This window comes from Chelonia mydas, chromosome 10 (genome assembly GCF_015237465.2).
Source record: "Chelonia mydas isolate rCheMyd1 chromosome 10, rCheMyd1.pri.v2, whole genome shotgun sequence".
Lineage (NCBI taxonomy): Eukaryota > Metazoa > Chordata > Testudines > Cheloniidae > Chelonia > Chelonia mydas.
Window position 1 is genome coordinate 68,007,218 of NC_051250.2, and position 27,376 is coordinate 68,034,593.

The window sequence follows — 27,376 nt, forward strand, 5'->3', positions numbered from 1 at the left end:
CCCCTTTTTTTTTTTAAAGGGAAGCTGGAATTCTGACAGTCAGAGGATTTCAAGGGCTGGTGTGTTTAAAAAAAATAAAAATTTAAAAAATAATAAAGCTCCAAATATCATGAGACTAGTGATAACATTGTGAGAACTGACAACTGCAACAGGGTTCACATACCACCAGGGCACCTCCTCATGGCTATTCTGGGGATTAGCTCCTTCCACGTCTGATACCCCCTTCTGCTGCTCATTCACAAGCACTGAAACTTCTGTTCTGCAACTCAGGGTGCTCCTTCTTGATGCCTCAGCTGCTCCCTCTTCATGGCTTACTGCTCCAGCCAGGTCATTATGTGTCTTCTCCCCAGGGTACCAAAGGATCGCTGGATCAACTGTACAGTTACCTTTCTAGGCTGTCCTATAGTTGAAGACTAATGCCACTTTCCTCCATGGCAGATAAGAAAACTCAGGCCTGCCCACTACTCTGGGTTCCAACACAGGGACCCTCTGTTCAGCAGCCACAGTCTGCTCACTCCCAGACTCTGTTATTATTTCCCTATGCTCCTTCCTACTCTTCTTTTCCAGCTCCCTGTGACTAGTTCACTCCACTCAGGTTCTTGACAGAGTCACATGCTCACCTAGGGAGTGACTACAGAACATCCCCTGCATCCCCTTGCTGGCTTTCTAGCAGCTCAGCCTGCATGGGCTCATCTGAACTTCATCTTCTATTAGGGCTCACCTAGTCAGCCTGATTCTCTTACAGGTGCAGCCTATTAGTTGGGAAGGGGCTAATTAACCTATTTTAACCCTTTCAGATGAAGTGCGGAGTGAAAATGTAAATCAGGGGCTATATTTAAAGTGTGCAACCAAGTCTGTGAGTTACCTCTTTTTTAAGCATAGCAACAACTGAAGACTCAGGTTCAAAATTGTGATCTGTAGTCTTTATTGCACATTCAAATTTCCACCTTAATAGCAATTCTTACCATAACTATCACTGTCCGTTATACTGAAGTGCTACATGAAAATATACCTTGTCCTTTGATATCTCTGCAGTTTGTCTTTTCATCTCTGCAGGATATTTGGATTACTTCTGCTCATCTCTTAACTTCATCTGAATTTTGCCATGTCCTAAAATAGACACTTCATTAACTTATTGCTATACTTGCATCAGGTCTTAGGGACATATCACATGTGGGATAAGGGTATAATGTGCTCCTTAATTCTCAAACCCCTCCCCCCCAATCCTAAAATAATTTTCTCATTTCCCCCATACCTCCTGGAGTACAAGCATTAGATCTCCAGTGCTAGCCTTGCACTGGGTCGTAGAACTTCCAGTAGAAATGGATGGCTGTCTTGTCACAATACCTGCTATAATAATACACCAAAATAGGCAGAGATAATCCAGCCATTAGGGGCGTGAATGGTACTGGTCTGTGTGTTAGTTACTCAATAATTAGCAATACTTGTGGATTCCCCCACCACTAGTATTGCATATGCTGCTTGTACTGTTTAGTCTTGATCACATGCATATTTAGCAGCTTTTCATGCTCGAGAGCCATGGCACAGATCTTGCTCATCATCACTTGACAACATCAGTATCACTGAGTATTTCATGCCCTGGTCTCACACCTGCCACTATTTGCAATTGTATGTAAGGGCGGGGGCTGTTCCTGTGGTATCTGGATCCTTTAGCTGTTTACTGTCATTGGCCCCATTTGGGTCACTTCCCCTCTGATTATGGTGACCGTCACACGATGATTATGGCAGCAATCTCTTAGTTAAATACATGGGCGTGGTGTTCAGAAGGGGTATTTACTGGGTGTTACTAGATGAAGAAATCAGTCAACTGTCCTTGTACAGCAGCTATGTAATGGTGCTGTCTTGTTGATAACGCCTTTCATTCACACTACTGTCTGTCTCCTGCCTGATTCCAATGGCAATTTAGGGCCTGGTCCTGAGAGTTGTTTAGCACCCTTATGGGGAGGAGAAAGAGGCTGGTGACATCAGGCTGCCTTAGCCAATCCCTTTGTGTTGTTTGGATCCTTGGTAGTAATAATGCAGTTTCTACACTGCCAGTTTTCTGTAATGCTCCAGCAACCAGCAGTGCACAACACTGTCAAATACCTTCTGCTAATCCATCATGTAATTCAGATGAGCACAAACAGCAGACAGGCACACTCCTGTATGGCTGGATTTACAAGAGGATTTTTCCCTTTTGGCAGTGTGAATGGCTGGAATAATGTGGGTAATTGGTCAAGCCATGGGTTAAGCAGGGTGACTTGCAATGCTGGGCCATTCCTCCAAGGACTAGGGTCTAAAGCACCTCCTTTGACTGATCTGAGACATAAGTCACTAAGGATCAGGCAAATCAGAGGACCATCTGTTGTGTATGGATGAATTAATGCAGAGAGTAGAGGGAAGAGAGCCATGTGATTATGTGATCCATGCAGAACTCATTTATGACATTGAGAATAGAACTGGTGGGAAAATAGCTGGGGGTGGAGGGAGTTGGGTGTTCCCTGCAGAAAATGTTGACTTTTTGGCAAAATATTTCAGCCCAAATCAGAAAAAATGCAATTAAAACTGGCACCATGGGTCCTTGTGGGAGTTGTATTTCAGGTACTTTATGCTCACATTCTTCTCTGTGGACGTAGCACTCTGGCTGCACTACCTCTCCCATGATACACCACTTGCTGCCCCTGTGGGGAGCAGAGGGGGTGCATCTAGACATGGTGCAAGGCTGGAGATGTAGTTCAGTCAGAGAGCCCAGCCCATGGAGGCGAATAGGAGCATAAGGCATGCGAACTATAACTCCCATGAGACACCACAACGCCCTTTTAGATAGAATGTGTCTTTTATAAAATATCAACATTTTCTGTGTAATGTTAATACTTTTCATGAGAAGTTCCATTTAGTCAAAAACCAATTTTCTGTCAAAAAACAGTTTCAATGGATAATTTCCCACCAGCCCTAGCTGAGAATCCATATGTGGGAATCTGTAACAGGATAACAACATTGGAGAGAAAAATCAAGTCCAAGCTAGCTGGTCACTTAAACCTCCGATTCCAGACAGCTTCCCCATTCAGCACAGCTCTTAACTTTACCTGCTTGAAGTCCAAGGGTTGTCAACTTGAGCTTAAGTGCTCTCCTGAATTGGGCCCTTAGTCCCAATTCAAACGCTCTCAATTCTGATGCCTTTGGATGTTAGCTCAAGAGCAGAGCGAGGCTCAGCTATCCTCTACCACCACTAGTACTGCCTTGGAAAGTCTGAATAGCACAGTTCTAGAATTACTGTCCTACACCAGATTTTTGGAGCGTGAAGGTGATAAGGCTCCATAGCTCAGAACATTTCACCGTGGCTTAGTCTACATTAGAAAGTTTTACCAGTAAAATGTTACTGCTATCACCACAGGCTTCCCTGCATCCACACTCAGATCTGAGTCCTGCGAACAAAAGCCTGAAATTTTGCTGGTAAAATTAAACTAGTCTTCAGACGGTATGATTCTACTGGCAGGATGCCTGTTGGACGCAGCAGTACCTGAATGGACAAATACAGTCCTCCAGCAACAAACCCACAATGCAACAGTCCCTGCAGCAGTGACCTCTCTGGTCAAAGTTTTTAACTCTGCTGCCCCGGGGTCACAGTGACTGAAATCTGCCCCCCCGTAAAGCATGTTCTGGAAATACCTCTTTCCCCGCCTGCCACCTTTACAACCACAGCTGAGCAAGCATGGCTCCAGCTGAAGCGTATGCTGCCGCCTGTCGGGGAAAGGCGCTGCCCAGGCACAGCTGTGGACTTCCCACAGGAATGAAGATTTAGCTATTGACATTGCAAAGAAGATGCAGACGCTGGGTTACAACAGGGACAAGAACCAACGGTGGGCAAAGGGGAAGAAGCTGTGGCAGGTTTACCAGGAGCAAAGGAGGACAACAGAAAGTCTGGCACTGCTCCCAACAAGCTATTATAAAGGGTTCAGTGCCACACTGAGTCGGGATTGCACCCTGGACCTGCAGGCTGAGGAGAAGCTGAATGAGGAGAGGGATGTGGAATATGCAGGCCCAACCAAGAACCAGGGGCCCTTGGAGACCCAACTGAACCCAAAGAGAGAACTCAACACTGGGGAAGGGGCCTGAGGTAGGTGTAATTTCCTGTCCGCCCCCTCCCCCCCCAGTAATGCACAACACACTTTCTTCAGAGCTCCTGAAACTTCAATCTCCTCCCTTTTTCCTCTCCCCCTCTCAAAATGGTAGTGGACTCTGCAAGGAACAAAGGAATTCTGTTTTAAAGTAGCTGGTTTATTTTAAAAGCATGAACTGGCAGTAACAGGCAAACCTTTTGCCAATACTTTTGCTTCCATTCAAAGTACACACTTCTTCCTGCAATGCTTGCGGGTAACCAAATCATATGCACTCCACAGAAAAATTAAAAAAAACCCGATTGCATTGATTGTAAGCTCAATGCAAACCAATAAGTGACAATTCAAACTACATGATTTTGCAGAAAATGCTTTGTAAACGGATTGTTTTCAGGTGTTCAAGACCAGAACACGTTACCTGCAGGCTGTGATTAGATGCAGGAAAGTGGTAGAAACAGTGTGTGGTTAACTGGTGGGGAGCTGGCTTGGCCTGGCTCACATTGCTATCTGGCAGTCATAGGGGCCCTCTGCCACTTGTGGAAGTGTCCATTTATCTGTGCCCACACAGCTTTCTGGCCCTCTGGGACAATTTCACTGAACTTTTCACTCAAGTAGAATGGGATCTTTGCTCAGACATTTCTCCTGCCAGAGTAGGGCACCTTCCCCACCACTCTGTACAGACCTCTCAGGGGATCATTGCTATAAAGATGCTGTCAGTACGAAGAGCTCCAGGCAACCATGTCCCTTTCATTTCAGAGCCAATGAACAATACGGAAGACTGCTTTGAATACACCTTCTCTGACCTGCACCTTGCACCCAAAGCAGCTAGCGCCTTGCACTTTCTTTTTTGATAGCAGCCAAATGTGAATGCACTCTGCCAAAATAGCTGTGTTGGCAGGAGTATTCTGGGAGAACTTTCGGCAGTAAAACTTTCGAATGTAGGCAGGACCAGTCTGTAGGCATATTTCACTGCATTAGTGCCTGGTTCCCACCCAAACCACCACGCTTATTCTAGCTCCAGTTTCTTTCCCCCAGTTGAAGTGTTTTTGAATGTTATTGAACAATAAGGAACTGTTTAGGGCTAATAGATGACTAGTTCCAAAGATGTTTAAAGACCAAATCAGTATTCTTGTTCTTTTCCAGCAGACGCCCTCACCTCCTTCATCCACCAGCCTGACCAAGGGTGGATGTCAAGGGAAATCTCTCCCACCGCTCATTCTGTAAGTCGAATCAGATTCCCTCCTTTAAGGCTCCAATATAAATCAGTTGCATTAAGAGCTAAAGAATTTGCAGGCTACGGCAACTGGCCAGCAAACACTGTTCTGTGCTCAAGCCCACTTTACTCACAAATTTGGATAATGGGGGTTGAGAGTCTCTCAGATGATATAGTGCGTCAACCCTGCGCTAGTCACACCATTCTGAGCAGTGTGGTTGTCGATGCACCGTGAGTTTAAAAGTCACACTGCCCCCCTGGAAAGCATTAACTGGCAATACTGCCATTATTGCCAGTAACTCCTAAAATTGCTGCAGCTGAAAGAGAAATGTATAGGAAAAAAGGTTGGTTTTTTACTATTTTTCCCTTTGTTTGCTTTGCGTGAGTGACAGCACTTTGACTATAGACAGTTTCCCTAACAGTTATCTGGGTCTTTTACAGAATAACAGTGAAAAGTAAACTATTTTAAAAACAAGAGACTGTAGGGACAGGTGGGGTCATTTGATTTTTTTTTTAAACAGCAAACAATGGATTAGATTTCAAGTTGATGGTGCCCCTTTAACACTGTTTTCCTGGTTAAAAAAAAAAATAAAACCAGCCACTCTTTATTAGCCTCTCAGGAGCAAACAGTAATGAGATAATTTAACAAACATGGGCATCGCCGCAGAAGAGCCAGACCTGGTTCTATATCCCTCTTTGCCGGCTGACCCATAACATTTCCAGCCTTTCTTACCCACCAGGATGCAATCCTGCCCATTGAAGTCAATGGGAGTTTTGCCATTGACAACAAAATGCTATTTTCCCCATGCTTCACGATGCATATCAACTGTCCTGCTGTTTGACGGCATGGTTGTTTTGCAGGTGTATGATGATGGTAGCAGTAAGCACAAACCCGGATGAGGAGAGATGCAAACAATGGAGGCGCCAACACCAGAGCCTGCATATGTTGATGTGGACAAAGGACTAACATTAGCATGTTTTGTCTTCCTTTGCCTTTTCTTGATCGTCATGATTATTCGCTGTGCAAAAGTCATCATGGACCCTTACAGCGCCATCCCAACTTCCACATGGGAGGAGCAGCACCTGGATGACTGAAAGGGACACTGCGGGAAGCTTTCACAGCACAATCTGGAAGGCCTTTTCATTCAGAGAAGGTGAATGTATATTAAACCGAAATACAGAGTGGTGCAAATACCTCTGACAGCATATTGGTTAAATTTTCTTGCATAGCAGGTTGTAGACATCATTGTGTCCCTATTTGATGGTACAGCCTATTTGTGTTATAACCTTCACATATTAACAAGAGAAATTATGATTGTAACTTGAATAGCACAAAAGCTTTCTAGGCAATAAGGCTCCCTTAAAGCTTCTAATATAAACCTCAACCTGGCATTCTTCTTCCTTAAGGAATATTGTCTGTATTGTTTCCAATAAATAAGGGGATGGGTAGCTATCAGTACTTGGAAAAGCAATAAGGGCATTTGATCTTTCTTTGACAACGGGTTGCTTACAATATGTTTGTCAGTTATTTTTGTGTGGTTCTTAAGGCTATGAAAATGCCAGACCTTATAGGTGTGCAAAGTCTAAGACTATGTAAAATGCCACCAAGGTCTCCTGGGAATTTCTGCCCCTGGGATGTCAGGGAATGTAAGTCCTAAAGAGGTATATACGGTGGAGTAGAGAGATGTGCACAAACTTATTCTTGACTAACTGAGTTCTAGGCACACACTTCCCCTACAGTATTTTAGAAATGTACTTCCAAGAGTCACGATTATGAAATACACAAAACTTGTGACAATTTTCAAATGATCAGATGTACAACAGATGTCCCATCTTTTATTTACAGTTGTTAAGAGTCAGCCTTGCTGCTACCCATCTGGGTTGCACAAGATTAAAGGAGCAAAGGCAAGAGAAGAAGAGACATATCTCAGAACTAGCTACTCTAGATAAGATGGGGTTTTATTTTTCTACTGGTCAGTAAGAAAGAAGAGTATTTAGCAACAAATTATAACATGCATTCTGCCATGGCAAAATTAAGTACTTTTAATAGAAGAACTTTTCACAAAATTGTAATATAAATATCTGCCCAATTTCCCCCGTTAACCATTCACTAATTATTGCAGATAAGGAAGAGAAAGGGATTCAAAGAGCTCCCAGATTATATTGTGCAGTTTTGAGGTTTGGAGGGAAAGGAATTCCCTTCAAAAATAAATCCTAGGTTCTATATTCCCTGAAGACTTTCAATCCTGTCTCTATTGCAAAAATTCACCCACAGCTGCCTTCCTGCAGTGACTACAGGTTTTGTTCAAGGGAGTCCAAGGAACTACTGGAGTAATAAGGAGTTTACCCTACAGGAGTCATCCTGCAGATTCTAGGTCTCAACTAGAGCAGTCATGGGTGCATCCGTGAAGAACCAGTTTCCACCAAACCTGGAGGTATCCAGCTACTCACACACAGAGGGGGGTATTTAGCTATTTGCCCCCTATATTCCCAACTCTGTGACCATGCTGCCAGGTGCCCTTCTTTGATAAGGTTGCCTCCATGTGGTAGGGTGCATTGTATAGGAAGGGGGGTATCCAATGGTTGGAGCAAGGAATTAGGAATCAGGGCTCCTTGGTCTCTAGTCTCAGCTCTGTCACAGATATGCTACATGACCAGGCAAGTCACTTCATTTCTCTGTGCCTCACTTTACTCATCTGTAAACTGAGCCACCATAATATCTGCCTGCCTCCCACTGAGCTCTGAAGCTTAATCAATATCAGAAAAGCACTTGGAGATCCATAAATAAGAAGCACTGCATATAGGTACAAAGTATTAATTTATTGTAATTATTTGTGAAGTTGGAATAAAGGGATTGGTTGAGACACATTATAGGGTAGGTTAAATTCCCCCATTTCAGAGGAACCCCATAAGATGCTCTTCACCATTTAGCCCCTGCCTTAAGTACCAGATTCTGCTGTTCTTACTCCTGGTTGTTAGCACCTTGCTCCATTAATCATCCTGTTGGTTTCAGAAGGATTCTTTGTGGAGTAAGATGCTATTCCACATGACTAAGGGCATCCAAATCTGGCTCTAAGAGGTGTGGAGAGTATTGTGCAGAACTTCTGCACTGGGATGAATTTCACCCTCTGTTCATTTCTGGTGTTCATTTGGGAGAAAGAAGTTTACTATAGATGCTAGGATCTACCTGGATAGTGCAGCTCTCTTCCCAGCTACCTGACCTGGTTCAATTACCCATTGCCAGTAATTTAGCTGACAAGTTTAGCTCTTGTTTCTGTTGGCCAGTTGTGGATTTTTACAACGTGAACGTTATTCAACATAGTGTGTGCAAACAAATTGCTGTCTATTTTGTTCCTGGCTGGGGCACTACGAGCATCTCTTTACACTATATGAGTTATTGCCTAGGTCACATGGTATTGTTTCTGCTCCCTGACTGGGTGGCTCAATTTTGTCACCCATAGTCATGTTGAATAGTATCTTACATTGAGTTTACTGGGACTACTTGCAGAGTCCAACAAGAGTAAGGGGAACAGAATCAGTCCCTTGATTGGCAAGAGTCACTTTTTTGTTTGCGAGTTATCTGCGCGCCTAACTGCTCAGCCAATCGACAGTGCAAATGAGGGTTGTGATAGCCATTTTCAGTGTGAACACTCTGGTGAATGTTTATCTGCACCCATGATACTTTGGCTTACCATAGGGTCACAAACAGGACCCCAATCCAGCAAAACACGTAACCACCTTAGAGCTGCTGTTTAGGAATTCAACACAAGGGACGCTATCTATGGATATGTCTATTTTCTACTAATAATGCATTTCTGTTTCAGCTGTAACCTCCCTGATTCATCCTTCTGTTGGTAAAAGGGGAAATCCTCATGCTTAGGCTTTCCATAAGCATCTACCCAGTCATCTAAGACCTTTCCATTTGAAGTTCATATCTACACACAGCTATTTCATTTCTTCACTGATCATGCAAACATGACCTGATTTCTATGCATCCCAGTCTGCTGCCACCTCACTCGCATAACCCCCAGGTTTCTTTGGGGCTATCTGTAAAAGGGAATGCTAACTTCTGTGTCAAAAGCAAAAACACTCTTTATTTCTTGCCTTCTGAGTGTCAATTTGGCAATTTCTCACCTGTCTTTTAATCAGCACACATTATTCTAATGCACACATAATCCTGATCCTGCAATCCCAACGTCATATAACTTCCCTTGAAGTCAATAGAAGTTTTGCGTTAGAAACACTGCAGCATTGAGCATAGATAGTAATTTAAACTGCATGTAACAAGTGCCTCGGCTACTCTGTTTTATTTTAAATAATTATTCTCTACTTACAATCAGCAAACCTACTCATCTTGTAGTGAATGTGTTTATCTAATACAATAAATGGCCTCAGCACAGAACTTGTTCTTGTTTTTTAAAAGTAAGGCCATCCTGGTTCTCTCCTGGTCTTCACAATCCATTCTGCTGGTCTCTACTGTCTGAATTGTTCATTGGACTGTAAAGGACTAGATTGTAACTTTATCCTCTACCCAGAGTAAGAGGTGGCAAGTAGAGCAGAGACTCAGTCACAATTCCTGCCTCTTTTGTCCAAGAGAAGAGTAAGTTGCTTCACTCCTTTTCATAGAGCAGCTTCACCCCCCACAGCTACTATGGCTGGCAAATGGGAGCGCCTCCCACTGTCCCCATCCTTCTTTTCCAGCTTGCTGACAGCCCAGTGTGTCAGACAAGTAGCCAGTGCTCTCCACACCACTCTGGAGTCACAATCTGAGCAGGGCCAAGCCAGGGGAGTCAGAGGGAACCAATTCCCTTTTAGCCCCTGTGTATGTGAGTAAGGGCTGTGGCAATCTAGCCCGAAGAGAGGTGTCCCCATGGTGGAATTATGGGGGAAAATTTTGTGGGCCAGATTTTCAAAGCTGGGGTGAACTGGAGCACAGTTGTTCTCGCTGCTCCTGCAAAATCCACCTTTGTGCATGTAGCTCGCCCACGTAATCACTGTGTCTGCACTAACAAGTGGCCAGTTGCATGTATGTGCCTGTCCTGATGAAACTGCTGCACTCGTCTTTGAAGATCTGGCCCTTTGTACCTTGATCCTTTGCAATTTTAACCCTATTGCATAACGGGGGAGGTGTGTGGACAAGGATTCTAAGCAGGTGCAAACTCAATTAATGTACCATCTAAAATAATCACGGTACAGAGATTCTTTTTTGTTCCCCTGGTTTCATTTAGCAAAATCAATTTGGCACCAGTGAAACCTGCAACTATGACCACTTTGTTTTACACTGGCAGGATTACAGCTGCAGGACTTCTAGAATTCCCTGAGTAAATCTGTCACTGCTCTTTAATAGCTATACAAGAAACAGGAGGTTCACAGCACATAACAGGCAGCTACAAATCCTTGCCTCTGAAATGGTCCCACCGAGAATGTGTGAAGTCCTGAAAGCTTTGGTTAAAAAAAATTAATGTTTGCACGACGGTCTGGCTTCACAGGCTTAACAAGGGGAGAAGATCACAGAACCCAGTCAAACGGTGGGCCTTTAACGTTTCAACGTGCAAGAGAAATTGAATAAAACAATGCATTTGTGAGCTGTGGAACCTCTGGCTTTTCTAAGCCTACCTGCCTTTCTCAAGCAACAGCAGTGACGGGGTAAGATCATCATTTTATGCAGCCACTTCCAGATGGCCTGTTCACCAGATACATAGAGGAGATCTCAGAGATACTGGCCTCTAAGTGTTCATAAGTATGGGCTGGAGTGTTCCTGCATAAAGGGACATGGAAGGCGGCAGCTGTAGACAGAGCCCCTTCTCCCTATGCTGGAGTGGGAGAGTAATTACTACCATCCCCCTTTCCCTAGCACAATACAGGGGTTCACACACAAGGAGCAGTGTGGGGATTGGAGTTAGAGCAGGGGAGTGGCCATTCTCTGTAGCGCTGCTCCCTGTAGACCCTATATGGAAACCATGAGGGAGCTAATTCTGTCCCAAGAGGTCCTATGACCTCTAGGTTTGGAGGCCAAACTTTCCCAGGCAGCCATTCTGATGTCCCTTCCCCAATCAGCTGTGTAAGAGGGGTGCTGAGCTGACCTGATGTTAAACCTTGGCTCGCGGGGTACCCTGTCATGTAGCCTGTCCTAATGATTATTCTGCAGCACTATGGTATAGATGCCTAAGCCCCTGCAATTGTTTACTTTGGACTGAACTTGTAGTGAGTAACGTTTGAAAACAAGGAACATTTTGGGGGGAAAATATTGATGCACATTTAACATCCACTGAAACACATCGGCTTGGGCTGGTATGTGCTCCATGCGACCTGCCCAACAACAGTATTTCATGCTATTTTCACCCTGGAGAGGAAACCCTTTGAAAGTACTTTCTTGCAGGTTGGTGACAAACAGGTAAATTCTTTCCTGTTGTAAATGAACCCTATTCCTGAAAGACTCAATGGAATTATACTTGTTTATATCCGCAGTGAATCTGCAGGGAACTGGAGCGGGAAATATGTGGCTGAGTTTGCAACAAAGACTCTTAAAGAGAAAAAACAGTAAGATTTATAAGCATATTCTAGCAAGAAACAGAGGTTTGAATCCTCTGAGTTCTCATAACAGGCTCTATAGCTCTGAGCTAAAGATCAGAGCTTGAGTGAACAACCTGAGTCACTCTAAATGCATTTATGAGAGAAGTAACTAACCCTGAATTTACAGAACAGAGACCTTGTCCAATGCTAACTTACAGCTTTTCCTGAAAGAAACAGAGGGATGTGCATGATGCCAGCTAGGGAATTACAACAGCAGCACATTCCTGCTGACTCAGTGTGGGTCTGAGAGGGTAACTCAGTCCCCCACTGCTTGAGGCCAATGAGCAAGGCTAGTGCAGGAGTTGCAAGCTTTGGTGAGGAGAATGTGTACTTGCGCTCTGGACATCCAGATGCCATAAGAGAGTCTTGATTTATGCACATTGCAGGCTGCGTAGGTTGAAGTCTCTATCGTCCTGAGAAAGGGAGATGAAGCAGGTGGCATCGAAGCATCTGGCTACCTGTATTATATATGACATAAATGCAAGGGGAGGAGAGGAGCTGTCCAGTTGCATCTCACACTGGTCTGACTTTTAACATGAACATGGTAAATGGACTTTGCAAACACTGCAGAGCCAGGACAACGTATTTAATCTGTTTAGTGGCCTCTGGTGCCCATTAAAAATGGTGGGGCTGCAAGAGGGGGAGAGGCACCAGTGACCATGCAAGACATCCCTAGCTTTAGTTTTAAGAGACTGATAAGTCTATGAGCAGGATTATCTGATGAGGCTGCCTGTGATAGCAGGGGACTGGAGTCAATGGCCCAGGAGGTCCCTTCCAGTCCTAGGTAGCCCTCTACTTTGCCTTGTGGAGCAGAACTGAAATAGCTTCACAAAAGCCTGTATTCCTGGCTCTGAGCCGCCGCCCTCTGCTGCCTGCAGTCCATATGTCATCAGTCCGGTGTAGCACAGCTTCCAGCAGCAGGAGCAACTTCACCAGGAGCTCTCCAGTGGCAGCAGGCGGTACTGCACCTTGCAGTACGTCCGCCACACAACATGGATGTGATGTGACTGGCGGGGCTTAGCTCCATCGTCCCGGAAGGATTAGCTGCCCCTACAGCTTTGCGCTCGAGCTGATCACACATAGCTTAAACCCCACACACCTTTTCACAGCTCTGTCCTGCTTCCTTGGAGGCACTAGACCCAATTCTGACATCACCTACACCAGTTTTACACAGGCATAATTTCACTTGAATTCAATTCACTCCTGATTTAGAAATGCGTTGAATCAAAATCAAGCCAGCTACCTATACAAAAAGCCCCATTTCAGCTGATTTCTGGAGAGTCAGCACTCAATGTCTTTTGGGGCTAACCTAGGTTGACCCTGGGGATCTCTGCTTCTGTTACATAGCTCCAGCCCTGTGAGAGTCCAAACAGCCAGAGAGAGAGAGATCCAATTTCTCCTTGTCTGGGATTATTATCCCTTCCACCTCATAGTCCAAACTGATGGGATGCGTGTGACACTGCACCCCATATTCTTCATCGTGATATTATTATATGATATGATTTAGCATACTTATGATGTATTTTATGCAAGACAGGTCATGTGAGGTGTCATTGGAAAAGTTATGATTTGGTGAATATGATTATCCTATATGTATGCAGGAATCATTTTTGTATCTAAAGTTAGGAATATTGACTATGTATCTGTATTTCAATTGTGCTTACACTGTGTGACACCCACAACTAGCCTTTCTGGTACAACCATGAAGAAGCCAGACAGTGCTGATGGCCCATCAACAAATACAACGAACCCTGGAAGAACTTAAGGTTCCTGTGAACATTCCAGACAGCCTGTAAGTAATGGCTGCTATGACTCTACAAGGACATGTGACCAGGCCACCTGATTCTGGACTCCATCTTGGGATGTCAGTATTTTTCCACAAACCAGTCTGGGAACCAAGTTTTGAAACAAAGGGTTCCTGCCATATGCTAAAGCTATATAAGGCAGGGAGTGACATCATCTGTTGTTTTTCACTCCTCACAGAAGAAGGCTCCTGGAAACACCTGAGGAACAAAGACTAAACTGGGGGAAGTGCTAGACCCAGGCTAAAGGGATGTCTAGCCTGTGTATGAAAGATCTGGGAATTCCAAGCTCCAAAGCAAACATGGCCTTTGCCTTAAGAATCTACAAGTCTGCCTGTACCATAAGTTTGGATATGAATAGCAGATTCTTACCCTATCTATCTAGTATATTAAGCTTAGGTTGCATTGTTGTTTATTTGCTAGGTAATCTGCTTTGATCTGTTTACTATCACTTATAATCGCTTAAAATCTATCTTTTGTAGTTAATAAATTTATTTTGTGTTTTAATCTAAACCAGTGAGTTTGGAGTGAAGTGCGTGGGAATCTTAGTTCAGAGAGGCTGTTGCATGTTCCTCTCCACACTGAGGGGGAGGAGAACTGGATAATAAATTCATACTGGTTGGGGTTTGGACCAGGGCAGGATGGTACTGCTCTGGAGTCCTAGGCTGGAAATCTGGGGATTATTTTGGCTGTAGTCTCTCTATTGTTAGTTCAAATGTAGTAGCTGGTCAGAGCACCTGCATGTAACTGCAGCTGGGTGTGTCCTTACCTGCATGTATGCAGGTGGAAATGTAAGATCGGGAGCATATCTGCAGCTTATCACAGCAGCACAGTGTGAGAGGGAGCCCAGGCTGGTGGGTCAGAGGGCTCAGTGGTACCCCAGTTCCTGGTGGCACGCCGGGGGGAACCCGTCACAATATGTTCACATGTAGATCTCTCCTTCCTGGAGGGAGTTAGGAATGCAGTTAACAGGGCATCTGTCCTTTGATGCTACACAGTTCCTCGTCTGCCTTTAACTGGCCATCTTGTATGCAGGACGAGCACTTTACCTTAATTAATGCTTCTTGCTCTGTATGTATAAATATCTTCTTACTATATGTTCCATTCTATGCATCCGATGAAGTGGGCTGTAGCCCATGAAAGCTTATGCTCAAATAAATTTGTAAGTCTCTAAGGTGCCACAAGTACCCCTGTTCTTTTTGCTGATGCAGACTAACATGGCTGCTACTCTGAAACCTACAATTACAGAGGTTTACAGTGCAAACACTCAAAATACAACATTATACCATGGGCTATAGTGGTTAAAAATGAGATCAACACAGGCAGCATCTTACAAGCATTTCATAAAGTCTAAACACTAAACACATTCTTACCAACTTAACATCTAATAGCTATTTTGATAATGCTAACATTCTAGGGTTGCCAATTTTGATTGGACGTATTTCCTGGAGGTTTCATCTCATGACATAATTAATTATTCCTGGAGATTCCAGGACAATCCTGGAGGGTAGGCAACCCTATAACACACAGCTAAGCAAGACTGGTTTCCAGCTATGCATTTGTAAGTGTTTGGTGAGGGCCTTGGCATGAGCTGGCACCAGGTCTGCCAGCATCACATGAATATCTTTAATCTCGCTAGCTCCATTTTGAAGCCATGCTCGCAACTGCTTCTCTCTGCTCCCTCTAGATTTTGCTCCTCTGCTCTGTTACAGCTCCTGACACCATCAGCTGAGCACCACCAGCAGCCGTAAATGTGTTTCACCTACAAACAGCATGGCCAGGTCCTCAAAGGGATTTAGGAGCCCAGCTCCCACTGAAATCAGGATCTGAGCTCAAATAAATACATTAGAGGACTAGCTCATATTGTTTGTTCTTCACAAGGCATTTTACTTACACAGCAAATCAATTAATATGAAGTGCATAACAGAGGCAAAAACAGAAGGAAGAGGACTGCATTCTCACTCCCAAAATGGGCTGACAACTGAAAATCGAGAATCTGGTTGACTGGGGACAGTTGGAATGGAACACGTTGTGACAGCATACTTCATCATCTCCTTTCAAAGGAAGCCACGTGATCTTAGGCAACATCAGAATGACAAAATGCAGCTCTATTTTAATCAATAAGCATCAAGCTTGTGGCTGGGTATATCCAGAGAGCTTATTCATAAATTAATTGCATGGTGCTACTTGGCTAGGTACAAAGGCATTTGAGACAGCATGTTCACACGCATATTCCTAAACTAGCCGCAGTTGTTATGTAAGATTTAAGCTAACATAATGGGGAGGAGAACCTCAAAGGAGTAAGAACGGTCACTTCTGTAGGTTACCAGAGCAGTCCATTTCCCCAAGCTGTAAATCTGGCTTTTGGGCCTTCAAGGAAGGCTAGGGACCAGATAGGCAGGGAGTAGCACTAAGGTATTGTGGATTATTGGGATTTGAAGAACTTCAGCTTTTGTTAAAGGGGAAGTTAAATTTATTGGATATGAGATAGACAAAAAATTATCCGCGCAGGAAACTTAAAATGCGGAGGGGCTCATTCTTTTTGCCTAAGTAACTCTTCCTAGAGTGGCACCTTCATAGTTCTTTGTTTCTGATGTAAATATATTTCAGCATTAAAAGTTGACGGGAAACCAAATGTGTGTTGAATTCAGCCAAAAATGAGTGATGTCCCTCGAAAGGAGGAGCATCTGAGTGGTATGTATGGATTATATCCAATCTGTAATTTAAAGTAATGGTAGGGCAGCCCAGAGCCCAGCATGGGTACTCTTAGGTGAGGTTTGATACATCTAAATACACAGGTTTACTTTAAACCAGTATGTATTTCTTGGTGAAACTACAAATTATATTCTACCTTCCCACCAAGCAGCAATGCAGCTAACATCCTAAACAGAACAATTAGTTTAACCTAACATATATGCTTCTGGCTTGGAATTGAAAGCCAGGATCAATGTAAATTTGATCTACCAATTTCTCCTGAAGTTCCATTTAATGAGGTCACTAATTCTACTCTGAACAATTATTGAAAACCATTTCATGACCAGACATTTTGGGCTTCGCTAATTAAGGAGTTATGAGCTGTGTGCATGTGTTTTATGGAGGTGTTTGCAGGGTGAGCCCTGGAAAGAGAGATCATCGGCATCTATAAGCTAACAAAGAAAGAAAATTTAACTTATTTCTCCAGGGTTCAGCAATGATTGCTCATGGATTCAGCAGAAATCCATACTTAACCTCTCAGACCTTTAATTGTATGAACTGACAATATGCACATCAGAATTCTGTCATGATCTTGACACCACCAGCATGTGTGGCCTGAAAGCATAGACCTCATCAAGTTCTAAAAGCCTGACTGTGAAGCATAAAGAAGCTCAGGGTAGGAATTAAGACTGATCATTTACCTTCTTGATGCATGTTTCCTTTATATCTTTTCCTCGCCGGTCCACAAAGCATTTTCTTTCTCTCTCTTCCCTCGCCTCTTACACTTAATAAATAAACACTCAGGTGTTTTGCCAGAGAACAAGGACACATCCTCTTTCTGGGCTTTTGGGGATCCAGGAAAAGATAAAGGATTCTTGGGAGCATTTCCTCCCCTTGGAGTTATAATTCCTTTCTGTGCTCGATAGTTTGCAAGCCCACAAGAGTGGAGCTGCTGGAGAGAAGAGGATGTGGGAGCTCCATTTTGATTTTATTTTTATTATTTTGTCTATCTTCTCCTGTAAGCTGGGGACCCATGAGAGTAGAAGACTGTGCTTTGATGAGCCCCCTTTAATGTTTAAGGAACCTAATTCCACAGAAAGCTTTTGCAGGTAAGGGAAATCCTTTGGCAGGGAGGGTCAAACCATTGAGTCACCGGAGTGGGGAATAGAACTTTGAAAATAAAACTGTCTAATCATTGTATAAGTTTACAGACTGGTGCATGAGCTGAAGCTCTCTTTTGCCCCGCGATCTCCAGGATATTTGACAGATGCCCTCTGTACCGCTGTTGTGTAACTTAGTCTTGTGGCTTAAACAATCCCCGGCTGCGTTTACAGCCCAAACACTGCAGCTTTGGGCACTTTTTCTATTGTTGCTACATGCTTTATGACAATGGCTCTCAACCTTTCCAGACTACTGTGCCCCTTTCAGAAGGCTGATTTGTCTTGCGTATCCCAAAGTTTCACCTCACTTACAATCTACTTGCTTACAAAATCAGACATAAAAATACAAAAGCGTCACAGCACACTAGTACTGAAAAATTGCTGACTTTCTCATTTTTACCATATAATTATAAAATAAATCAATTGGAATATAAACATTGTACTTACATTTCAGAGTAGAGTATCTAGAGCAGTATAAACAAGTCATTGTCTGTATGCAAAATTTTAGTTTGTACTGACTTTGCTAGTGCTTTTTATGTAGCCTGTTGTAAAACTAGGCAACTATCTACATGACCTCTGCGTACCCCCAGTTCAGAACCACTGCTTTATGAGATGAGTAAAGCAAAACTGGACAGTCAAGGCCAGCATGTGCCATCGATTTATACCATGGCAGGCTAATGCTGTCAGTGTAATGCACTATTCCTTTCATTTAAAAATGTCTCTAGTGATTTTTAAACTATTTTTATTTAGTTGTACTAGTAGCACCTGTAAACCAAAATCAGGAGTCCACTGTGCTAGGCACGTGTGCATAGTAAGAGATTTACCGTTTATATAGATAAGCCAAAGGGTGGGAGGAGGAGCAGAGTGGTGAAGTAAATTGTCCAAGGTGACAGAGCCGGTCACTGGGCAGCCCAGGATTCCTGAGTCTCTTTCCCACTGGACCAGGCTCTCCTAGCAATAATACGAACCTGTGGGCGTGCAATGAAACAGCTCTTGACAGAAACAAAGCCTCTCTTTCTTAATAACGCTCAACATCATCTTGTTTTTTGCCCTTCATTGTGTATTGAGAAGATGATGTCACTCAGCTGTCCACAGAGATGCCAAGTACTTTCTCCTGCCTGTGTTTGAAATCTGCACTCTATGAGCCAGATCTGATCTCATTTACATGCGTTACTCCATTTTGACGCTTGTGCAGAGGAGATCAGAATCTGGCCCCATGTGGCCAATGAAGCCTTGCTCAGACGGTACTGGATGCAAGCCTGAATAGTGGATGCATTTTTTGTAATGTTCTTATATATAGTGGGTGAAATCCTGGCCCCGGTGAAATCAGTGGGAGTTTTGTCTTTGATATCAGTGGGACAGGGATTTCATCCTGTACATCTGAAGCCATCATCCTCCCTCTGGTGGAGAAGTTATAAATGACAGTACTGCTGGTTTTCCATAAGGGCTATACTAGGAGCAGGATTGGCATGGACTGGCATGTTGACCTGGATCCTGCATGTGTTCCATTCAAAGAACCTCTCAAACTTCAGGGGGTATTCAGGTCTTGAGGGCTTATACCAACAGAATGGAGCAGTTTAAAACATTGAAACACCAGACTCCATGCCCTGATAGTCACTTAACCTTTCCCGCAGCCTGCTCTCCCGCTCGCTATTGAAGCAGAAAGCGCATTTTCCGTTTGTCATGCTGGGGACAACTGCACAGATGAGATTTCTCTTTGAAAAAGAAGTTCACCTCCTGGGAATGGTGGCTGCCTTTAGTTCTGCAGGAAATGAGAACACAACACAAAAGATTTATAGGTTTCCAATAAACACATCTGTCTTCTAAGACCATTGCAGCAATGCTACTACCTGAATGAAAAAGGTAATTAGTATGTGTACATCAAGATCAGAGCCCATTAATAACAACGTGCTGGGCTGGCTGGCCATCAGCAGCAGCTGTTGTCAATATAGATTTTACCCTGCCTTTTCAGAAAATACCTTTCCCTTCAGCATACAAGAAACTTGAGTGAGACCATAGCATCATGGTGTCCATACAACAGTAATGCTCTTAGGCCAATGAAACATTCCCCACCTCTTAAGCAATGTTTAACATTATTGGATGAAATGCTGGCTCCATTGACTTCAGTGGGGTCAGGATTTCAGCCACACTTGATGAAGAACTAATTGCATGGGACTGCAGAAGAGATGGATGCTAGCACTAGAAGAAGAGGAAATCATGTGTTGAGGCATGGGACCAGAGCTCAGGAGATCTGTGGGCTATTCCCCACTCTGCACTGACTCCCTGCGTGACCTTGAGCCAGTCACTTGCTCTCTGTGCCTCAGTTCTGTGTATGTAACAGCCCAGGGGTCTTGGGAGGATAATTCCATAACGACTGCAAGGCACTCAGCTGTCCGATGGGTTACACATAGGTACTAGTGGGAGAGGTTAACCAAGAATATCTGAATTGGTAATACTGGACCACATGTTTGCTGATGGTGATTATCAAGGAGAGCAGGTTGCTAGGTGTCCCTAAGGAAGAACTGTGAGCAATTTCCTCTGTTCAGGCGCTGAGCTTCTAGGAGCGCACCATGCGCATAGGAGGTTGGGAGTGGAGTGGGGCTAGGTGTCACCTCTTCAGAGTAGCTCCTCAGTGCCCCACTGAGTTATTCCGGCTGGGCACTGGGGAGATGATTCGCCTTTCAGTGAGGTGTGGCGACAACCACAGCCCAAACAAAAGAAAACAGGTCGCACCTGTAGTGCAGGTATGTCCTATTTCCATCATCAAACTCAGACGTTAGTCTGAACCTGGGCATCTCACAGGAGCACTCCGCACTGGACAGGATGGAGCCCTTCATCAGCTTCTCACCATTGCAGCTGCTGGGGTAACATGAGCCATTGTTTGGAGAACCCTGGGGAGCAGGATAACAAGGATGACATTCCTAAGCACAATGTAGATGAGGTGGAGGGTGTTTTCTGGATGTACTTTGGTGTCACCTGGCTGGCTGAAAGCACAAAGGACAACTGAGAAAGTGAACAGGGGAGTGTTATCAACGTCTTCACATAACACAAGAACCAGGGTTCAACTCAATGAAATTAATAGGCAGCAGGTTTAAAACAAACAAAAGGAAGGACTTCTCCCAACGCTGGTCAACCTGTGGAACTTGTTGCCGGGGGATGTTGTGAAGGCCAAAAATATAACTGGTTTTAAAAAAAGAGCTAGATAAGGTCATAGAGAATAAGTCCATCAGTGGCTATTAGCCAAGATGCTCATGGATGCAACCTCATGTTCTGGGTGTCCTTAAATCTCTGACTGCCAGAAGCCAGACTGGACTGGATGAAAGGGTATGGATCACTCAGAACTGCCCAGTTCTGTTCATTCCCTCTGATGCATCTGGCACTGGCCACTGTTGGAAGACAGGATATGGGCTAGATGTACCATTGGTCGACCCAGTATGGCCATTCTTTGTTCACTGTTGGTATTACCCCTACACTCGGGAAAACTGGAACACAGCCCTGAGCACAGGCTGAACTGCAAGGAGACACTCATGGTAAAAGGCAACCTTTCTCGAGTAACACAGCATGAGACTAAAACCGAGGCCTTCCCCACTTGTGGGCATTAATGAGCTCATGGGCTTTTCCACAGGAATTGAGGCATTGACTTTTGATGTCCTGACAATTGTCTATGACCTCCCCCCTCCCCAAGTTCCAGCAGAGAGTGATCTGCACCTGTGGATCCCTGCTGTGGATTGACCCTACTGTGGCTGGAGATTGTTCCTTGCATGTCATTCTTTCTCTTTCTTCTTTACCCTATGGAAGCCCTCTACAAGGCTGGGGAGGAAATAGGAGCAGGAGGTCTCTGCCAGAAACTCCACTTCCTCAAATCTGCACAGCAACATAGTGTACGTTTCTACAGAGTCTACAGTCACTTAGTTAGCTCTCGCTTTGCCAGCTCACATCCTGCAGTGAGGACAGGGACACAAGCGTCACACGCAAACTTCGTCACCTTGCTGTTGACCTTTACAGATCTATAATATATCTATTATAGTGTACTTTCAGGGCACTCAGCTATAAACCTCCTCTACTGAAAACAGACCATTTATTACAGATCTGTTCTCCCCCCTCAGCCAGTTTCTTACCAAGGACAAAACGTTCTCTCTCAGCCCAATCACTCCTTAGATTCCTGAAGAGCCTCATGCCAGGGACTTGAATGAAGAGGGTTTGAAAAGTTTAAGAAGTTATTGTGACGGTGCCCCCCATGTGCTTATGAATATATATATATATATATGACATAACTGGAATATGCTTTATGTTACATATGCCATGTAACATATCTCTGTAAAGGTTATGATCTACTGAATCTATTCATCCTATTTATATTCATGTATCATTTTTGTATTCAAAGTTATGAATATTGGCTGTGTACTTGCTTGATTTTTAAGTAGCCTTAGTTAAGCATTTGGTCAGTTTCTTGAGAAAGGAATGTACAAATTAAGTGCCCAATCCAGAAGCACTTAATGCACAATGGATCTTGAAAGGCTCCAATCCACATAAGAAATCTACATGAGGATGTTCAAGGTAACATGCAAACAGTGGCTGCTGCCTGTAAAAACTGAGTCATGCATGGACATATGACTTGCCCAAGTGACTCTCAAACTCCATCTTGGAGCTGGACTTTGCATAGCAGAGAGGAGGGGATCTCCACCCACAAGAGAAAGTCTATTTAAGCCCATTGGAGACCCCTCCCTTTGGTCTTCAGCTGGCTAAAACGATAGCTTCTCCACCCACAAGGATACCTGAAGGAAACTGGAACAAAGGACAGTAACTACAGGGGGTGTGAGTGATTGCTGAACCCAGACTAGAAGGAGACTAGTCTGTAAAAGGAAGTTTACTGGAATTCTTCTGAGGATGAGGTTTTTATCTGTGTTCAGTTTTCTTACTGTATTAGACATAGACTTGTGTGTTCTATTTTATTTTGCTTGGTAATTCACTTTGTTCTGTCTGCTATTACTTGGAACCACTTAAATCCTACTTTCTGTATTTAATAAAATAACTTCTTACTTATTAATTAACCCAGAGTATGTATTAATACCTGGGGGGGGGGGGGAGAGGGGAGAACAGCTGTGCATCTCTCTCTATCAGTGTTATAGAGAGCGATCAATTTATGAGTTTACCCTGTATAAGCTTTATACAAGGTAAAACCGATTTGGGGTTTGGACCCCATTAGAAGTTGGGTATCTGAGTGTTAAAGACAGGAACACTTCTTAAGCTGCTTTCAGTTTATGCCTACAGCTGTTAGGGGATGTGGTTCAGACCTGGGTCTGGGTTTGCAGCAGGCTAGTGGGTCTGGCTCAAACCAGGCAGGGCACTGAAGTCCCAAGCTGGGAGGACAGGGAAAGCAGGGACAGAAGTAGTCTTGGCACATCAGTTGGCAACCCCCAGGGGGTTTCTGTGATCCAACCCATCACAGTTATATCTACTGCTGACTCCCATAAAGAATTCCAGCAGCTTAGAGAGGCATATTTTTCCAGTACAGAAGCTGGGCTGGTTCATCGCCATATTATAGCAGACTCAGTTAGGTGTTTTATACCTAGCTTTAATTGTTTTTCAGCTAATTTACCTGCTACTGAAGCAAAGCTTATTGGTCTGTAATTCCCAGGATCAACCTTAGCAATTAAAAAAATAATTAATATGACGCTGGCTGAGCTCTAGGTCTCTGCTAGAATAGCTGATTTAAATGGTAAATCATGTGGGTCTGATTCTGTGCTGAGCTTCTGGGATGTGCAGCCTGAGGTAGTAGGGCAAAGATCGCTTTTATGTCTGGATTTCGGGAGCAGCCCCCAGCATAAATTAGAGCAGCCCTGGGCGCTGTTTTCATTTATGGCAGCCTCATTGAAGGCTGCCTGTGAACTGCTCTGCAGCCCAGTGTCCACGGCAGTATGCACTATGGACATGTATCCTACTGCTCCCAGCACCCCACCTACACCAGGGCTAGTAAAGGGTACTTTGCACTCCTCCTGCAGCAGAGGGATTCGCTCCTGGGGTACCTGTACAGCCAGAGCAGTCTATAAGGTGTGGAGGTGGGGGGAATTTCTCCCTGTATTTCTGCCAGCAGTTCACCCACTTAATTCTTAAATTCTTTCAGAGTTCCTGGATTAACCATCCCATCCTGGTGACTCTTTGGCATTCAAGCTATCAATCTAGGCAACACCTCAGTCCCTAGTACTGCCTCCCCTGTATTGCCTGCAGAAGAGTAACTCTGGGGCAGGTATCTCCCAATTATTCTCTGTGGCGAAGACTGATGCAAAGATTCCCTTATTCTCCTTGCTTGCTGTCATGCTTTTAACTGCCTCAACAATAAGGAGCCCCCAATTCCCACAGAAAGTTACTCTACAAGATCTCACCCCCCATTCATGGTTCAAAATGTTCGGTCTACATTTTCTTTGCTAATGTAATCCATCTGCTCCTGGCTTGTACCATGCAAAGCTCCTTCTCTGACTCACTGGTGTTTACATCCGCCAAGGGACTTGGAAAAAATAAGGCTGCCCCAGCTCAGAATGCCCACTACTGATGGACGGTGTACGAGGACTCTACTTACATCTATGGAGCTTAACCAGGACAGCATCACAGTCGGCGTCAGAAGAAGGAGAGAACACCAAAGGCAACTGCATCATTAAGGTATTTATTGAGAACAGTTAAAACACTCGGGAAACTCCAACCATTTATATAAAAAAAATACGGATTTGAACACAATGCATGCATGCACACACACACACACACACTTTAATTTCTTCAGGTCAGAGAACTGTTACATCAGGAACGTGGCGAGGCTTCTTCCCTTCCTAAAAAGTCACCTTGTGCAGGCAGTCATGGAACAGAGATGGCTGGAAGCACTTTTCCTGAACATTGGCCAAATCCCACTCGGTACCCATTTCCTTGGCAGTGACCTGGAATGGGGAGAGGAAGAGAGTCACAAGAGGGGCACCTAGTGATTTTTACAATAAGTAAAAAAATAAAATAGCACAAACTGCAGTACCAACACAAAAGGGAACAAAATGAATGTAAATACACTGATGTAGGCCTAGCTCCTTAGCTGTGCTCAGTTGGGGTGATCCAAACTCCACTGACCCAAAGTTTCCCATTGACATTGAGGGGCTTTTGATCAGGCCAGTACACACTGAATACCACTGAGGGGAGGGGCCTGTAAGGCAATATTTGTGGGTCCCCAAACCTGGGGCTGGTTCTATGCTGGCCTGGTCCCTGGTGTAGTTTAGAGCAGCCTTAGGAGAATCCTCAGCTTGCCAGACCATCAATGGGATGGCTACATTTAAAAAACCAAAACTAATGGTCAGATCCTCAACTAGTATAAATTGGAGTAGCCCATTAAATTGAATTGGCACAGCTCCACTGACACCAGCTGAGGATCTGGCCCAAGACGTCCGGCTATGCTCCATTATATAAACAGACAATGAACGTCTACAACTGCTGCCAATGTTGCTGGTCATTGATTACATCTGCAACTACAGAATGATTTTACCTCTCAATACTCATGCAAGCTGTGAGTTGACATTCTGACTTATTGTCCTACATATTTATTTTTTTAATTCCACAATCCTGGGGTATGTGGCTGCTGCAAGTTCCCCCTCAGTACTGGTGCATTCTGCCATGTACTGTACGTATTCAGAAAGAGCAATCCATTAGTTCAGCTTGCAGAGAAAGCAGGAAAGGAAACTCAGCTGAAGGCATTTCATCCCGTATACATCAGGCATACCTGAAAACGTTATACTGAGATGAAGCAACAGATAGAATTACTGCAGACCTCAGCTGATAATGTTTAGTGAAGGGAAAGACATCAGTGATATAACATGTCCCGTGAACAGTTTATTTTAAGGAGCAATTTCATTGTCAAAAGATGGATTCTTCAAAAATGATGAAAGATACACTCTTCCCTGCATGTAACTAAATGGTACAGTAGTTCCAGTGATTCATCTGTCTCTGAATTTCTATTAGAGAGAGAGAGTTAATGTTATTCAGATCATTTGTATCTTCTCACTGAGGGCTTGTCTTCACTGCAGTGTTAGCTCAAGATATAACTCAATGTTACCCCTAACCTGACTCCTGTTTACACACAAAAATTTCTAGCTCAGGTAAAGTGACGCTTTAAATGCGAACTAGCTGGTCCACTGGGGTAGGGGCGCGGGGGTGTGCACTGAAGCTTGAGTGCTGCAGACACTTAAGCTAGCAATGCAGTGGGAATGCAGCTACAGGCTACGACTTGTGTTAGCACAACTCACCAGGTGCTATGCCAATCAACCAGCCTATGTAGTTCAAATGTTTAGTCATGTGGCCACTCTCCCTTGAGCTAGGCTCACAGAACTCGCAGCCCAGAGGGACAGTGGGAAAAGCCACCTTTGGGTTTTCCCAATCTTCACAGAATCATAGGACTGGAAGGGACCTCGAGAGGTCATCTAGTCCAGTCCCCTGCACACGTGGCAGGACTAAGTATTATCTAGACCATCCCTGACTGGTGTTTGTCCAACCTGCTCTTCAAAATCCCCAATGATGGAGATTCCACAACCTCCCCAGGCAATTTATTCCAGTGCTTAACCACCCTGACAGTTAGGAAGTTTTTCCTAATGTCCAACCTAAACCTCCCTTGCTGCAATTTAAGCCCATTGCTTCTTGCCCTATCCTCAGAGGTTAAGAAAACAATTTTGCTTCCTCCTCCTTGTAACAACCTTTTACATACTTGAAAACTTATGTCCCCCCTCAGTTTTCTCTTGTCCAGACTAAACAAACCCAATTTTTTCACTCTTCCCTCATAGGTCATGTTTTCCAGACCTCTGATCATTTTTGTCACTCTTCTCTGGACTCTCTCCAATTTGTCCACATCCTTCCTGAAATGTGGTGCCCAGAACTGGACACAATACTCCGGTTGAGGCCTAATCAGGTGGAGTAGAGCGGAAGAATTACTTCTCATGGCTTGCTTACAACACTCCTGCTAATACATCACAGAAGCATGTTTGGTTTTTTTTGCAACAGTGTCACACTGTTGACTCATATTTAGCGTGTGGTCTACTATGACCCCCAGATCCCCTTCCGCAGTACTGCTTCCTAGACAGCCATTTCCTATTTTGTATGTGTGCAACTGGTGGTTCCTTCCTAAGTGGGGTACTTTGCATTTGTCCTGATTGAACTTCATCCTATTTACTTCAGACCATTTCTCCTGTTTGTCCATTTTGGGCTGCTTTGGGGGCTAGAGAAGCCCCTTTGCAGGTCTAAATTACTGTAGCTTCCCTGGGCTGTCCTAGAGGCTGCAGCCCTGACCCAAATTTTTTCCACAGTGCTGCAGCCCCTTCTGCTCCCGTCATTCCCCTACACCATCCGAGGGCAGCCTTCTGGCTGTCGGCCATAGTGCCTGCATCAGGGAAATCCTCCCCCAGCTGATTATGGGGCATTTATTTTGCTCTGGCCCTTTTCCGCAGCATAAACAGGCTGAACCAGGGAGTGAGGATCTCATTCACGGTGTCTGGAAAAAAAGGCTTTGCAGCATTCCACTGCGGTGATTCATAGCAACATTGTCCTTACTTCCTAATTATATACGTAGCGGAGACTGTCCTCTTACTTGATTGCTCCCAAAGTAGAGTGTGTTATTGCTAGTTTTTACAAGGCACTGAAATCATTCAGTTGGCAACAGGGAAGGTGACTATTCACTTAAGCAGCTTCGGCATCTGCACTCCCTTTCCTGACATTAGAGGCTTCAACAGGACCTTAAAGGAGATTTTTCAGCTCTTGACTTTACCAAGGAGTGCTTTTCAGAGAAACAAGTCCTAAAGA

General features: G+C 44.2%; 2 protein-coding genes and 1 long non-coding RNA gene across 3 annotated transcripts in view; 1 reads left to right on the plus strand and 2 right to left on the minus strand.

Annotated features, from left to right (window-relative positions):
- The window catches only part of CTXND1 (cortexin domain containing 1), a 41,658-nt gene extending 27,448 nt beyond the window's left edge, over positions 1–14,210 (plus strand). Inside the window, 2 exon segments of the mRNA XM_043523800.1 lie at positions 5,262–5,338; positions 6,193–14,210. Coding sequence (XP_043379735.1) covers positions 5,306–5,338; positions 6,193–6,426 — 267 coding nt within the window. The 5' untranslated portion in view covers positions 5,262–5,305 and the 3' untranslated portion in view covers positions 6,427–14,210.
- Positions 14,211–18,113: 3,903 nt separating this feature from the next.
- LOC122462154 lies at positions 18,114–21,439 on the minus strand. The gene is made up of 3 exons (XR_006284534.1): positions 21,299–21,439; positions 20,409–20,544; positions 18,114–19,322 (listed from the first exon to the last, which is right to left on the minus strand). It is a non-coding gene; the product is annotated as an uncharacterized LOC122462154 (long non-coding RNA).
- A 2,766-nt stretch (positions 21,440–24,205) lies between these two features.
- Positions 24,206–27,376, minus strand: part of FAH (fumarylacetoacetate hydrolase) — a 31,195-nt gene continuing 28,024 nt past the window's right edge. Inside the window, exon 14 of the mRNA XM_037910271.2 lies at positions 24,206–24,486. Coding sequence (XP_037766199.1) covers positions 24,407–24,486 — 80 coding nt within the window. The 3' untranslated portion in view covers positions 24,206–24,406. The remainder of the gene's footprint in view (positions 24,487–27,376) is intronic.